The sequence below is a fragment of the Elephantulus edwardii genome, unplaced genomic scaffold (genome assembly GCF_000299155.1).
Source record: "Elephantulus edwardii isolate Elephantulus edwardi_28Jun2011 unplaced genomic scaffold, EleEdw1.0 scaffold00036, whole genome shotgun sequence".
Classification (NCBI taxonomy): Eukaryota; Metazoa; Chordata; class Mammalia; order Macroscelidea; family Macroscelididae; genus Elephantulus; species Elephantulus edwardii.
The window spans coordinates 16,523,263-16,537,970 of record NW_006399786.1 but is presented as its reverse complement, the minus strand read 5'-3'; the positions used below and the strand labels follow the sequence as shown (position 1 = coordinate 16,537,970).

General features: G+C 42.4%; 1 protein-coding gene across 1 annotated transcript in view; it reads right to left on the bottom strand.

Moving 5' to 3' along the window:
• KIAA1429 (KIAA1429 ortholog) overlaps window positions 1–6,149 on the bottom strand; it is a 61,850-nt gene extending 55,701 nt beyond the window's left edge. Inside the window, exons 1-2 of the mRNA XM_006884585.1 lie at window positions 6,087–6,149; window positions 2,358–2,473 (exon numbers count right to left, since the gene is read on the bottom strand). Coding sequence (XP_006884647.1) covers window positions 2,358–2,473; window positions 6,087–6,149 — 179 coding nt within the window. The remainder of the gene's footprint in view (window positions 1–2,357; window positions 2,474–6,086) is intronic.
• Between the last annotated feature and the right edge of the window lie 8,559 nt (window positions 6,150–14,708).

Sequence of the window (14,708 nt, the reverse complement as noted above, 5' to 3'; positions counted from 1 at the left end):
GAGGGTGGAGGGACAGCACAGGAGGGGAAGGTCCTCTATGAGGTGGATTGATTTAGTGACTGGGGTAATCAGGATGGAAGTGTCAGAGACAGTGCGACTGGCACAGGACAGAGCAGAGTTTAGGGCTGTTGTACATAGGGTCGCTATGAGTCGCAAGCGACTCGACGGCACATAACAACAACGCTAGGATATTTTGGAAGGTATATAAATCTATTTCTATCAGCATTTTTCAAAAAGGAATGAAGGGAGAAAAAAAATCTTATCCCATGTGGAAATTATCAAATAATATCACTAATAACACACACTTAACAAAATCTTGAGGATAATTATCCAGAAAAGACTTGAACAGTACATTGACAGAGCACTACCAGAAATACAAGCTGTGTTTAGAAGAGATCGTGGAACGAGGGATATTATTGCCAATGTCAGATGGATCTTGGCAGAAAGTACCAGAAAAATATCTATCTGTGCTTCATTGACTATGCAAAGGAATTTGACTATGTGGATCACAATAAATTGCAGCTAACCTTGAGGAAAATGGGAACCTCAGAGCCCTTGATCGTGCTTATGTGAAACCTAAACTTCGATCAAGAAGCAGTCCTCAGAACAGAGCAAAAAAACATTGCACGGTTCAAAGTAAGGAAGGGAGTACATCAGGTATGCATCCTGTCCCCCATACCTTTTCAATCTGTATGCAGAACAGACCATTCGGGAGGCAGGGTTTTATGAGAAGGAAGACTCATTAACAACCTGTGATATGCAGATGACACAACTTTGCTTGCTGAAACTGAAGAAGACCTGAAGCACTTGCTATAAAAAGTCAAGGACTGTAGTTTTCAATATGGATTGAAGCTCAATATCACGAAGACAAAGATTCTCACCACTAGGTCAATAGACAGCACCATAATGGATGGAGAAGAGACTGAGGTTAACAATTACAGCTTACTCGGATCCCCAATCAACACTCTTAACACCAGCAGTCAGGAAATCAAAAGATGGATTCCACTGGGAAAAACTGCTGTCATGGACCTCTCCAGAGTGCTGAAGAGCAACAATGTTAGTCTAAATAAAAAGGTGCACCTAATCCAGGCCATGGTCTTCTCAATTACTAGTTATGCTTCAGAGAGTTGGACAGTGACTAAGGATGACAAAAGAAGAATCGATGCCTTCAACTTGCAGTGATGGAGAAGAGTCTTGAACATACAATGGACTACCAAGAAAACAAATGGGTCTGTCTTGGAGAGGATAAAACCAAGCCTCTCCTTGGATGCTAGGATTTTGAAGCTCTGCCTCACTTATTCTGGGCATGTGGCCAGGAGAGATCAGTCCTTGGAGAATGACATCATGCTCGGAATGGTGGACGAACAGCACAGGAGAAGACGACTCCAGATGAGATGGACTGATACAGTGACTGGGGCAATGAGAGTTGGTATTGTCAGAATTAGTGAGACTGGCTCAGGACACAGAAAGAGCTGCTGTACATAGGGTCGCTATGCATCACAGGCAACGCAACCAGTAACATTCTATAACAGGTTTGGAAGCAGGAGTGGCATCCACTTCCTGAACAATATGCCTCTGGATACTCCATCAACACTGATAAATGTCAATAGTTGTAGAGGGGCTTCAGGTCTTTTGTTCATAGGGTTGCTATGAGGTCTGCTCAACTGGAAGGCAATCAACTAACAACAACAGTACTTAGGTCAAATAATTACTCAACTTCCTGGGTTATGATGGCATATATACTACGAAGCTCTTATGAAAACCTACAGTTTAACCATAATGGAAGACCATTTTGTTTTTAACTACTTCAATTTCTGCATTTTAGATGTTTTTAAAGACATGTTGTTATGTGCCATCAAGTCGCCTGAGACTCATAGTGACCTTGTGTACAACAGACCTAAACCCTGCTCTATTCTGTGCCAACATTATTGTCTCTGACACACTGACCCCCATTACCTCAGTCACTAAATCAATCCATCTTATCAAGGGTCTTCCTCTCCTGCACTGTCCCTTCACCCTACCAACCATGACATCCCTCTCCAAGACTGATCCCTCCTTGTAACATATACAGTATGTCAGACAAAGCTTAAGAATCCTTGCCTCCAAGGAACAGCCTTGTTTAACCCTCTCCAGGATGAACCTGTTCGTTCTCTTAGCAGTCCATGGTATATTCAATACTCTTCTCCAGCACCACAGCTCAAAGGCATCAACTCTCCTTTTTATCCCTAGTCATCGTCCGGCTCTCTGATGCACAGCAAGTGAGTGCAAAGCCCATGCTCTGTATCAGGTGTACCTTAGCTTCCAGACTGACATCATACTTTCTTTAAAAAATATTCTGGAACAAAGAATTGACTTACCCATATGCTCTATTGTCTGGGAGGCTGCTGTGGGCTCTCACTCCTGGGGGTATGACTCGGACTTCATTGATATAAACCACACATGGAAAACGGACCACATCTATATGAGAACTTTGCTTTTTTAAAAAAAGAGTGAAGACATTGTAAGCAAAACATGTTTCTCTATTCAAAATTTACCCATATTTAATTTTGTTTTTCATTCAGAATGTCAAATAATTTTAACAACTCCATATCTCTAAAAAAAGTTTATTAAAATACTTATAATACTGTATAAATCACTCTTGAAAACAGCTGATGATAAAAGACATACTGAGTTAGATTGCTCCATCTGTATGAGTGGCTGTGGAAATCCATCCATTTCCCTCTTTGCTGTTTTGCTGAGGATGCTACAAGGGTACAATCTCTTACCTGAAAGCTCTGGAGACAGAGGTCATCCAGAGTTCTGACTTCAGAGTTTCAACACAATAATATTCCATAAATGTTGACTATTAATAAACATCCTCAGTGGTTCTAAGGTAGAATCTTCTAACCCCAATATTAGTATTATTTCAACAGCCATATGCATTCACAGGGAGCTCTGATGGCCTAGTGGCGAGAAGCTGTTCTGCAATCCCAAAGGCACACGGTACAAGTCCATCAGCTGCTCCTCGGGAGAAAGATGAGCAATCTCCTCCCATACGATTAACTGCCTCTCAAAACCGGTCAGACACTCAGTGACGGGTCAGTTCCAATTCGGTGGTACTCAACAACAACAACAGGCATTCACATTAAATAGAGAATTAGTGTCAGTTCAAATGGCCAAATGAACTCAGGACAGAGTTTTGGTGTGTTTTGTTTTTGTTTGGGTTTTTTTTTGGCAATTTTGATTTTCTGAATTTATAGCTAAGAGACTATGGATCTATAATAAAATTAAGGTTAACTCACTAAACTTACACATCAACTAAAATAAAAGAATCCAGAAAAATAATTTAGATAAGAAGATAAACCTCAACAAGATTTAAGTAAACAAAATAAAAACACACAAATTCAAAGTGTATCATAAAAAAAAAAGCATCATATATATTGTTGTAAAGTACACTAGATCTCAAAGATAAAAAGGCAAAACATCCTCTTGTCAGGAAGGAACACTCTAATCTCCTGTAGCAAACAAACAGGTAAGTTGCTATGATACAGACTCCTGAATTACTGTGAAAAGCTAATGCACACTGTGACAAGCATTTAAGGAAAAACAGGATAAGTATGAGGGTAAGTTGCCCAAGAAAAGGAGCAACTGGGCTAAAGGAAGCCTTAAAAGAAAACAAGAATTAGTAGAATGGGGAAAAAGAAGAACTTTAAAAAAAATGTTATTTTATTAATTTTAATGAACATCTACAGAGATTTTAATTTCCATTCAGTCATTGTTGCAGTCTTTTCTCTGCCCAGCGCCCCCCCCCCCCGCAAAAAGAAGAACTCCAAGCAAAGATGGTGCATGCACAAAAATACCAACAAATAACTAATAGGAAGAATTCAGAAAATAACAAGCGTAATTCATGACGACCTGCGGATAAAATGAGAGGAGAACAAAGCAAGGGAACTACAAGAAATAAACTTTTTTCTTCTACTGCCAGAACACAATATCAAATCTATGTACATCTACATGCAGGATCTCTCTCCTGTGTTCCAGACTACTGAATCTAACTGCCAACGGAGTATCTTCCACTTGGATATCCTTTGGACATTACTGAACTCGACAAATGAATGGTACCACAGCCACACAATCTGTGCCCTAGACAGACACCAGTATCACCCTTGGTTTCTCATTCTCTCTGACCTAACCTCTTCACCCAGTCAAACATCAAATTCTAGTCATTAAACCTCTAAATCTAGGCATTTCCACATCCACTAGTTGGCATCCATGTAACATTTTTTTCCCCACTTTGTGAAACTTAAAGCCTAACTTCCTGTATAGGGATAGAATGCTTTTGAGACTTCTAAGTATTGTGCTGGGAACCCTTCCAAACCTCACCCTTTGAAGCCTGACCACTCCAGGAGAAGGTATAAACTCCCTGCCTTACACTCTCATCATCCTCAATGCCTAAGAATAAATGAGGGAATAACAGGTTCCTGTTTCAGGCTGTGGAGTAGATTTTAACTCACAGAAACCCTGTCTAACGGGTTACAGTGAACTGCTCACAGGATTTTCTTGAGGGCAGGGCTGAGAGCTGCTGTACAAAAGGTACATGGGTTGCAGGCAACTCAACAGCACGTAACAGTAACAATAATCTACTGAAGCAAGGTCTTTCTCCTGCAGAGTCAGTCATGTGAGTTCAAACTGCCAATCATCATGTGACAAATGAGTGACCACTACCTATCCTAAAAGTGACTACCACATGGATTCATATTTTTTCTTTTCATTTTTAACTGTCCTCTGTTTTTATACATGATAGATTTTTCTGATACAACAACTATCTCCATGTGAGTTCCCCAAAGCCTAGCTGGAATTATAGCAGATAAGGCTAGTCACCAAAACTAACTGATCTCCATGAAACAGGAGCCTATAAAGTAAATTCATCATCAGTAAGACATCTAACCCAGGGACCTGGAACTTTTAAAAACCTGTAAACTACTTACTAAGAAAATTTAGACCAGCTTTTAATTTTGCAAGCATTAAAACTGCCACTGTTGCATAAATTAAAGAACATTTTAACGGATGTTTTCATTCAGACATTTACTGAGCACCTATATTTTGCTGGATAATGTCCCAGGCACGGGACACTCAGACTTGTAAAAAGAGACAGACTCTACCTATCCTCTTGGACCTTGACATGCACACAATTAATAGAATCAGAAAGCAAGCAAGCTCTCCTCAAAAAGGAAGTTCTCTAAATTGATTACAGTTACATTAAGGGGAAGAAATGTGTACTTAGGTATGTTGGTTTTTACAATTTCGCTAATGGTTCATCTGTGACCAGCTTCTCTGAACCTTTAGTGAAATAGCTACACTCGCTTTACAGCCTGCTAAACCTGCCATGCATTAAGGATGCTCAAATTGTCTGGTACACCGCAGATGCTTCATAACCTATCTCTCCAAAACAGTACACCTGTGAGTTTAGATGATCATTTGCCTAAAGTTCTCTTAATTCTTGCCTGATTTTAAGTATTCATACAAAGGGCGCTGTGTATATCTATTTAATGTGTTCATACCCGAGAGGTACACACTGACGTTTCCGTACAAACTGGAAAAGGCCGCAGTCCTAAACCTAACGACCGTTAGATAAAAGAACCTAGAGAAGGGATTTTTGAAGATTCTCAAACAAGACCCACCGAGCCAGGGTGAGCTGTCCACACTCCGCCTGCGTTACTGTCACATCCAAGCTGCCCCAGACTCCTCGCTGACCCCACCCCCGAAAAACCACCACTACCACCCCCATTTGAGACAATCAGAGAACTACGATATTTTCTAAAGGTCTCAAGCTGACAGGAGTGAAAACACAAAATCAAAGCAGTGCAGTTAGAGCACACAACCCGACCGAAGACCCGGAGGCGGGACTGGTTGCGGGCAACCGAGGGGCTGCGTGGCCCTTCCTCGGACGTGGTGCCCACACCCATGTTGCGGGGGTGGGGGGTGGGATGTAGGTGAGAAACGGAGGCCACCCGCGGCGGCAGGAGAGTCGAGGCACGACTAACGGTTTTGTTTGTACGGGTCCTCAAGTCGAGCAGCAAGGTCGGAATGAAGTCGCGAAGCCTTACCTCCGCGCTCGGGTGCTTAAAAGTATCTAAAAATAGCAGCTCCATAGCCGAGTCCACCGCCATGTTTGCCGCGGGAGGGGGCCGCGGGAGGGGGCCACGGGAGGGCTTCCGGAAGGCGCCCCAATCTGGGCCGACGGCGACTCCGGAGAGGGAGCGATGACAGCACTTCCGGCACCTTCGCGCTTGCGTCCACCCTCGGCCCGCCCTACGACGCCGGCGGCGCAGGTCGTCGCCCCGCCTTCTCCAGCGCGGCCTCGGGGGAGCCGAGAGGGACCGGACTGGAGCGGGCTACGGGGGCTCCGGCGGGCCAAATCCTGTCAGGCGGACGCTTCATGGCAGGAGGCCAAGTAAGCTTGGCAAAGGGTGATGGAAGGGTTGGGGGAGGCGGCCAACACCAGATACTACGCCCGGCACCAACAAGCAGCATTTCCAGGACTTGCAGGAAAGTGTAGTGAGAGCGCCAAAAGAAAAACTTTTTTTTTTTTTTAACTTATATGGATATGGATTTTTTTTCTCCTCGTTGTGTATCGTCGAATTGGATCCTCCTGGTACAGAAGGAGATTGCCCCGCTTTTTCCAGCGGAGCATCTGGTGGATTTGAACCGTGAACTATCAAGATTGCAGTGAAGCTTCTTGACACTAGGCCATCAGAGTTACTTAAGAAAAACATTTAAAAGAAGAAGAAGGAAATGAAGAGATCCTTTAATATTTTATTCACTCTGCAACCCAACCCAACCTTAAAGCTTGGATGGCCTAGGAGCAAGATGCTACGCTGCAATCCTAAAGGCATGTAGTTCAAGGCCACCAGCTGCTCCACAGGAGAAGGATGAGCATTCTCCTCTAATGCAGTTAATTACCTCTGAAAACCCACCGCATGGTCATGCAACATGTCCAAAGTATGTCAGACTATGCTTAAGAATCTTTGCCTCCAAGGAGCAGCCTGCTCCCACCCTCTCTAGGACAAACCTTTTTATTCTCTTGGCAGTCCATGGTATATTAAATATTCTTCTCCAACACCACAGCTCAAAGGCATCAATTCTCCTTCTGTCATCGCTAGTCACCGTCCAGCTTCCTGATGCATAGCAAGAAATTGCAAAGACTATACCCTGGATCAGGCGCACCTTAGTTTCCAGACTGACATCGCTGCTCTTCAGTACTTTGGAGAGGTCTCTGACAGCCAACTTTCCCAATGCAATTCGTCTTCTAATGTCCTGGCTGCTGGTGCCAAGAGTCTTGATTGTGGGCGAATACCTAAAGCACAATCTTGATGTGAAGATTGAGATAACATTCAAGACATGGTGTAACTTGAAATGCTAAAACCAATAAAAGGCTGTAGAATGGAGAGTCTCTCTGCCAAATCTAGATTGGAGAACTGGAACCATACCACAACTACTTGGTACCTGTTGTTGTTTATGAGTCAGAACTGACCCATAGCTGACCCTTCAGAGGGTTTTCAGAGGCAGTTAATCTCTCTTCTTTAGCCACTTCCCTAAGTGTGGTGGTGGTGGTAGTTGTGGTTGTGGTTGTTGTTGTTAATAGGTACCTCAGAGAAGATTACTGAAAGCCCATGGACTGCCAAAAGAACAAACAGATATATCTTGGAGAAAGTACAGCCAGAATGCCCCTTCGAGGCAAAGATGACAAAGCTTTGTCTCACATACTTTGGGCATGTTGTTAGAAGAGACTATTCCTGGAAGGGTGAAGGGTCAGTGAAAGAGAGTAAGACCCTTAACCAGATGGACTGACACAGTAACTGTAGCGATGAGATCAACTGTGTTAGAGATGATAAGGATGGCGCAGGATGATAGGACAGGGTTCAGGGTGCCTACTGACTGGGTGAAGAATTGCACTGCCAGTCCAAAAGCAAGCAGTTCACGGGAGAAAGATGGACAGTCTCCTCCTGCTCTTTTTACAACCGCTGAAATCCTGTTGGAGCATAAGCTATGGGTAGGCTTTGACTCAATGATAGTGATTTGAGGTGTTTGAATTAAGAATATGCTATTTTGAGACCTATCGGTAGGGGTTCAAACTGACAACAACGCAAAAGTTTAGACAAAATTTAGAGGCCAACTAATTAGGTTAATAGAGACAGAACTCATAAAAAGAGGGTAAGACTGGTTGCACAGCTCAAAGAATATAAAGTGTGACTGACTTATACCCATAGAAATATTTTAATCTTATATTTTGAGTTTTATAATCTACTTAGCCTATTCTTAACAAGAGCAAGAATAAAATAGTTCTTAATGGTTAGAGTGTGAATTGTATTTTATCTTTGTATTTTACCACAATACTACTTACTTAATATGACTTAATTCATATGTTTTATTTTTATAATTATCTCAGAATACATAGCCTTTCTGAAGTCATTATCTTCCCTCTCCCCCCTGACTTCCTTTCTCCCAATCTATTCGTACTGTTTCTAAATAAATGTGATAGTCTTTCTTTTGTGATTTCCAGTTATGTTATGGGCCTGTAGTGCCAGTCCTCAACCAATTTGCTGCCCATATGTATTTACAGGTCAATGTCTTCCAGACTGTGAGCTTCTTCTATATGGGGATTATATCTTGTTCACCAGTATATCCCAGGTCTGGTACATACTGAACTTTCTCAAGTATTTATTGAATTATTTTTCTTATCTCAAATTTCATATCGAATTATATACTGTGCATATTTCATACATTGGATGTTTAGATTTTATTATTTTTTTTTTTTCCCCTTGTGTGTGCCATCAAATTGGATCCGACTGGCACAGGAAGAGATTGACCCTCCTTCTCCAGAGGAGTATCTGATGAATTCGAACTGCATGCCTTCAGTATTGCAGTGTAGCTTTTTGCCACTAGGCCACCATACCTCCCCGATATTTTATTATTCTTGTTCTTTCTTTCCCATCCCTCCTCCTTGCCTATTAGATTGCTAACACATAGAACAGTGCTTTGCAGAAAACCTGATCAGCTGTTTGTTAGATTGCTTTTAATTGCTTCTTTTAAAAGCTGCTGAGGCTTTTTCCACTTCTTTGACTTCCATCACCCTGCCGTAAGAAGAGCATTGAGAAGAAAAGCAAAATTTTCCTGTAATTTGAAAAGTAGCTTAAGTGTATTTGAATCCTCACCAAAAGCAACTTGACCGAGAGGCAAGGATGGTAGGAGGGATCTAACCAGAAGACAACAATTCAGTGTTGCACTTATATGATAGGTAGCAAATGAGACACTTTGAAGGTGACTGACATGCGCACAAGAATATAGAGCAGAGGGAGGGGCGGCATGAACTGCCAAGCATTCCATGCTCTGTGGAGACCAAACACACAAACAAACTTTCCTGGAAAAGAACAAGAGATTTGGAAGTCTGGCTGACTGCCAACTGCAAGACATCTATCTAAGAGAAGGCACACAAAGAACTTTCATTCCCCTACCCCCAACCTCAGCCACGCTTTGATTGAAAATAACAGCTGCCACCCTTCCAACAGGCAGCCAGATTATAATAACTCCCAGCCAAGAGTGTGCTGTGACACTTTCACATCATTCTTCATAATGTCGTCTGAAGACTGGCTAAAGATTCAGGAAACCTAGAATGTAAACTATTACCTACTGATGATAATAATGTTCTCAAAAGTTTTTCCAGACTCATAAAGGAAAACCACATACCACTGTGATCTGGTCTCTTTCCCCCCTCCTTTGTTTACAAAATGTATTTTGTAAATAGTCCAAAGTACTAATAGACTATGTGAGACTCCGCCTTCTTGACCTCAAGAGCAGAAAAACTGGTTGGTAATCAGCAATAACTCTGAGAGGGACTACAATAGAAAGATAGAAGGAGAAAACCCCAAAATCATGTATTATTACAGATTGTTATTGTTGTTGTTGTTACGTGCCGTCGAGTCGTTTGCAACTCATAGGTACAACAGCCCTAAACCCTGCTCTATCCTGTGCCAATCGCATTGCCTCTGACACACCCATCCCGATTACACCACTTAATCAATCCACCTCATAGAGGGTCTTCCCCTCCTGCACTGTCCCTCTACTCTACCCAGCATGATGTCCCTCTCCAAAGACCTGTCTCTCCTTGCAACATGTCCAAAGTATGTCAGACGAAGCCCCAGAATCCTTGCCTCCAAGGAGTAGCCTGGTTTAACCCTCTCTAGGATGAATCTGTTTTCTTGGCAGTCCATCGTACATTCAGTACTCTTCTCCAGCACCACAGATCAAAGGTGTCAATTCTCCTTCTGTCCTGCCTAGTCATTGTCCAGCTCTCTGATGCTTAACAAGTGATTGCAAAGACCATGGCCTGTAACAGGTGCGCCTTCGTCCCCAAAGAGACATCGGTGCTCTTGAGTGCTTTAGAGAGGTCCCTAACAGCAGACTTTCCCATCGCAATACATTTTTTTATTTCCTGGCTGCTGGTGCCAAGAGACACTGACAACATAAACAGCAGATCATACATCAGTTCAACAGCTTCTACATTTAAGATTCACTATTACTGATTGCATCCGTTACACCCCTCCCTTGTTTTCTGCATTGCTGCTCCCTCATTAACACAACTTATTGCCTCCTGGACAATCTGTCACTTGCTGTTGTTAGTTTAATATTATCTTGAAAGAGCACAATCACAAAGCAGACATTTTCACGAATTATGGTAAACTATTTTTTAATACTGTTTTATTTACAAAATTCAAATACATTGTTTTCAAGAACCGAGTCTTCCAATTTCCCTCCCCCACCCCCCAATCAAATTATACAACTCCATGGTTACTACCCCACCCCCACCCCCTGCACACCCTCATTCCTCTGCTTCCACCCTCTCCCACCCCCCCCTTGGATCCTTATACTCTCCCACCCCCCTTGGATCCTTATTCTACAATAATGCTTTTATACAATATTTGTCCTTGTGGAACTGAGTTAGTTCACTCAGCATAATGCTCTCCAGTCCCTCCCAAGTTTGGTAGTAATTTACAAAATCATTGTTCTTGCATGCTGCATAGTATTCCATTGTGTGAATGTACCCCAGCTTCTCAATCCATTCATTTGTGGTTGGACATTTGGGCTGTTTCCACTTTCTTACGATGATGAATAACGCTACTGGGAACATAGGTGTACAAGTCTTCGTTTGTGTCTCAGTTCTCATTTTCTCAGGGTACAGTCCAAATATTGGGATAGCTGGGTCAAATTCAATTTCTATGTTCAGCTTTTTAAGGAAGCACTAAATTATTATTTTAAAGAAGACTTCAGTCACAGATGCATGGAAAGAAATAGTCCAAAGTACTAATAGACTATGTGAGACTCCGCCTTCTTGACCTCAAGTGCAGAAAAACTGGCTGGTAATCAGCTACAACTCTGAGACGGACTACAATAGAAAGAAAGAAGGAGAAAACCCCTAAATCATTATATAAACCTCAACAACAACAAACAATCCCTCTTACTGGTCTAGTAGAAACTGGTGGTAACTCAAGACTATAGCCATTGTTGTTAGGTGCCACTGAACCAAGTACGACTCATAGCAACGCTATGAACAACAGATCTGAACCCTGTCCTATCCTGTACGATCCTTACAATCTCCAACATCCTCAAGCCCAACACTGCAGTCCTTGTGTCAGTCCACCTGGTTAAGGGTCTTCCTCTCCTTTGCCATTTCTCAAGCATGATTTCCCTCTCCTAGGAATATACTGGAAGTATGTGAGATGATGCTTCATCAACTTTACCTCCAAGAAGCACCTGGCTGCACCGTCTCCAAAACATATCTGTTTGTTCCTTTGGCAGTCTATGAGATATTTAGCACTCTTCTTCAACACCACAATTGAAAGGCATCAATTCTTTACTGTCATCCTTAGTCATTGTCCAGCTCTCCAATGCATAGCAAGTGACCAAAAAGACCCGCTCAATGGCCTGAATCAGGCACATTTAGTCCTCGAACTGACATCATTGCTTCTCAGTAATTTGGATAGGTCCTTGGCTGCAGACTTTCCCAGTGGAATACATCTCCTAATCTCCTGACTGCTGGCACCAAGTATATTGATTGTAAATCCAAGTAAGATGAAGGAACTGACAATTTCAATCTTTTCTCCATCTATCATGATGTTACCCACTGGTCCAGTGGCTAGCATTTTTGTCTTCTTGACATTGAGTTGCAATCCACAGTGAAGGCTACAGTCTTTGACCTTCTGCAGAAAGTTTCAAATCCTCACTTTCAGCAAGTAAGGTTATGTTATCTGCATAATGAAGGTTATTTATGAGTCTTCCTCCTATCCTGATACCAGAATCTTTTTCAGAGAGTCCAACTTCTTGAATAATCTCAGAATATTGATTGAATAGGTATGCAGAAAGGATACAATGCTGATGCACTCCTTTCCTAATTGTAACCATGCAGTGTTCCTTGCTCCATTCACATGACAGTTTCTTGGTCTAGGTATAGGTTTTGCACCAACACAATTGTTGTTGTTGTTATTGTTGTTATTGTTATGTGCCGTCGAGTCGTTTGCGACTCATAGCGACCCTATGTACAACAGCCCTAAACCCTGCTCTATCCTGTGCCAATCTCATTGCCTCTGACACACCCATCCCGATTACCCCAGTCACTGAATCAATCCATCTCATAGAGGGTCTTCCCCTCCTGTGCTGTCCCTCCACTCTGCCCAGCATGATGTCCCTCTCTAAAGACCTGTCTCTCCTTACAACATGTCCAAAGTATGTCAGGCGAAGCCCCAGAATCCTTGCCTCCAAGGAGCAGCCTGGTTTAACCCTCTGTAGGATGAATCTGTTTGTTTTCTTGGCAGTCCATGGTACATTCAATACTCTTCTCCAGCACCACAGCTCAAAGGCATCAATTCTCCTTCTATCCTCCCTAGTCATTGTCCAACTCTCTGATGCATAACAAGTGATTGCAAAAACCATGGCCTGTATCAGGCGGACCTTAGTCTCCAGAGAGACACCGTTGCTCTTGAGTACTTTAGAGAGGTCCCTAACCGCAGACTTTCCCATCACAATTAAGTTATTAATTATTTGAAAGTACTAAAAGAAAGAAAAATTCATAGAAATCATGTCACTAGCTCATAAGAGCGTGTTGTTATTGTTAGTTTCAGTCAAGGTGACTATGACTTGTAAGAACCCTGTGAACAACAGATCTGAACACTGTGCTATCCTGTGCCATCCTCATCATCTCTGATGTATTTGAGCCCAATGTTACAGTCACTGTGTCAATCCATCGTTGAGGGGCTTCCTCTCTTACATTGACCCTCCACCTTTCCAAGCATGAAGTCTTTTTCCAATGATTGGCCCCTCTTGACAATATCCCCAAAATATGTGAGATGAAACGTCATCATCTTTGCCCCCAAGAATCACCTTGGTTGTACTTTTTCCTAGACATACTTGTTTGTTCTTTTGGCAGTTCTTGGGATATTCACCAATCTTTTTTAATACACAAGTTAAACGTGTTGATTTTTTTTTTCTGTCACCCTGTTATTGTCTTTCACATGCATAGCAAGTAATTGAACAGACTAAGACTTGGATCAGGTACACCTTAGGCTTCAAGCTGATGTCATTGCTCTTTAGCACTTCATAGAGGTCTTTGACAGCAGATTTTCCTAGTTCAACACTCTTTTTTATTTTTAATTTATTTTTATTTTTAACTATTTTTAGTGTGTGTGCTGTCAAATCTGATCTGACCAGTACAGGAGGAGATTGCCCCTCCTTCCCCAGCAGAGCATCTGGTGGATTCAAACAGCATACTACTGGAATTACAGTTCAGCTTCTTGCCACTAGGCCACCAGGGTTCTCTATCTTTTCTATTTCTTGACTGCTAGTACCAGGCATATTAATTGTGGACCCAAGGAAGATGAAGTTTTATATACTCTAGTGGCCTAGTGGTAAGGAGCTGGGCTGGCAAACCAAAAGCACTATGTCCAACTCCATCGGGTGCTCTATAGAAGATGAGTGATCTCCTGTCATGTGATTTACTGCCTCAGAAAATCCACTGGAGGATCAACTATAAGATGATTCTGACTGGACAGTATACCACCAGTACATCATTGAGGGTGTGTTGTTGTTAGGTACCATCTAGTCCTGTAGAACTCATAGAGGCCCTATGAACAGCCAATCTGAACCTTGCCCTAGGCTGTACCATCTTCTTCTCTGACACACAGAGCCCGTTGCTGAAGTCACCATTCAGTCCACCTCATTGTCAGTCTTCCTCTCCTTCACTGACTCTCCATCGTTCCAAGCACAATGCCCATTTCCAAGGAATAGCCTTGTCTACTAGGTACGTGTACAAAGTATGAAAGACAAAGCTTCATTGTCTTTGCTAATAAGGAGCTGCACTTTTCCCAGGATATATCTCGTGTTTGTTCATTTGTCTGTTTGTCCATTCAGTACTCTTCTCCAGTACCACAATTCAAAAGCATCAATTCTTCTTCTGTCATCCTTATTCATTGTCCAGCTCTTGAATGTGTAAGCAGGTGATTGAGAAGACCATGGCCTGAATCAGGTGCACCTTAATCTTCAAATTGACATCATTCGGCATTTTGAAAAAGTCCCTGACAGTGGACTTGCCTGATGCAGCAGAAGTAATCAGAGTTGGTACAATCAAAACTTGTGCTTAGCCGAGTGCTAGTGTGGCTGAGCTACTCGACCGGTCAGAG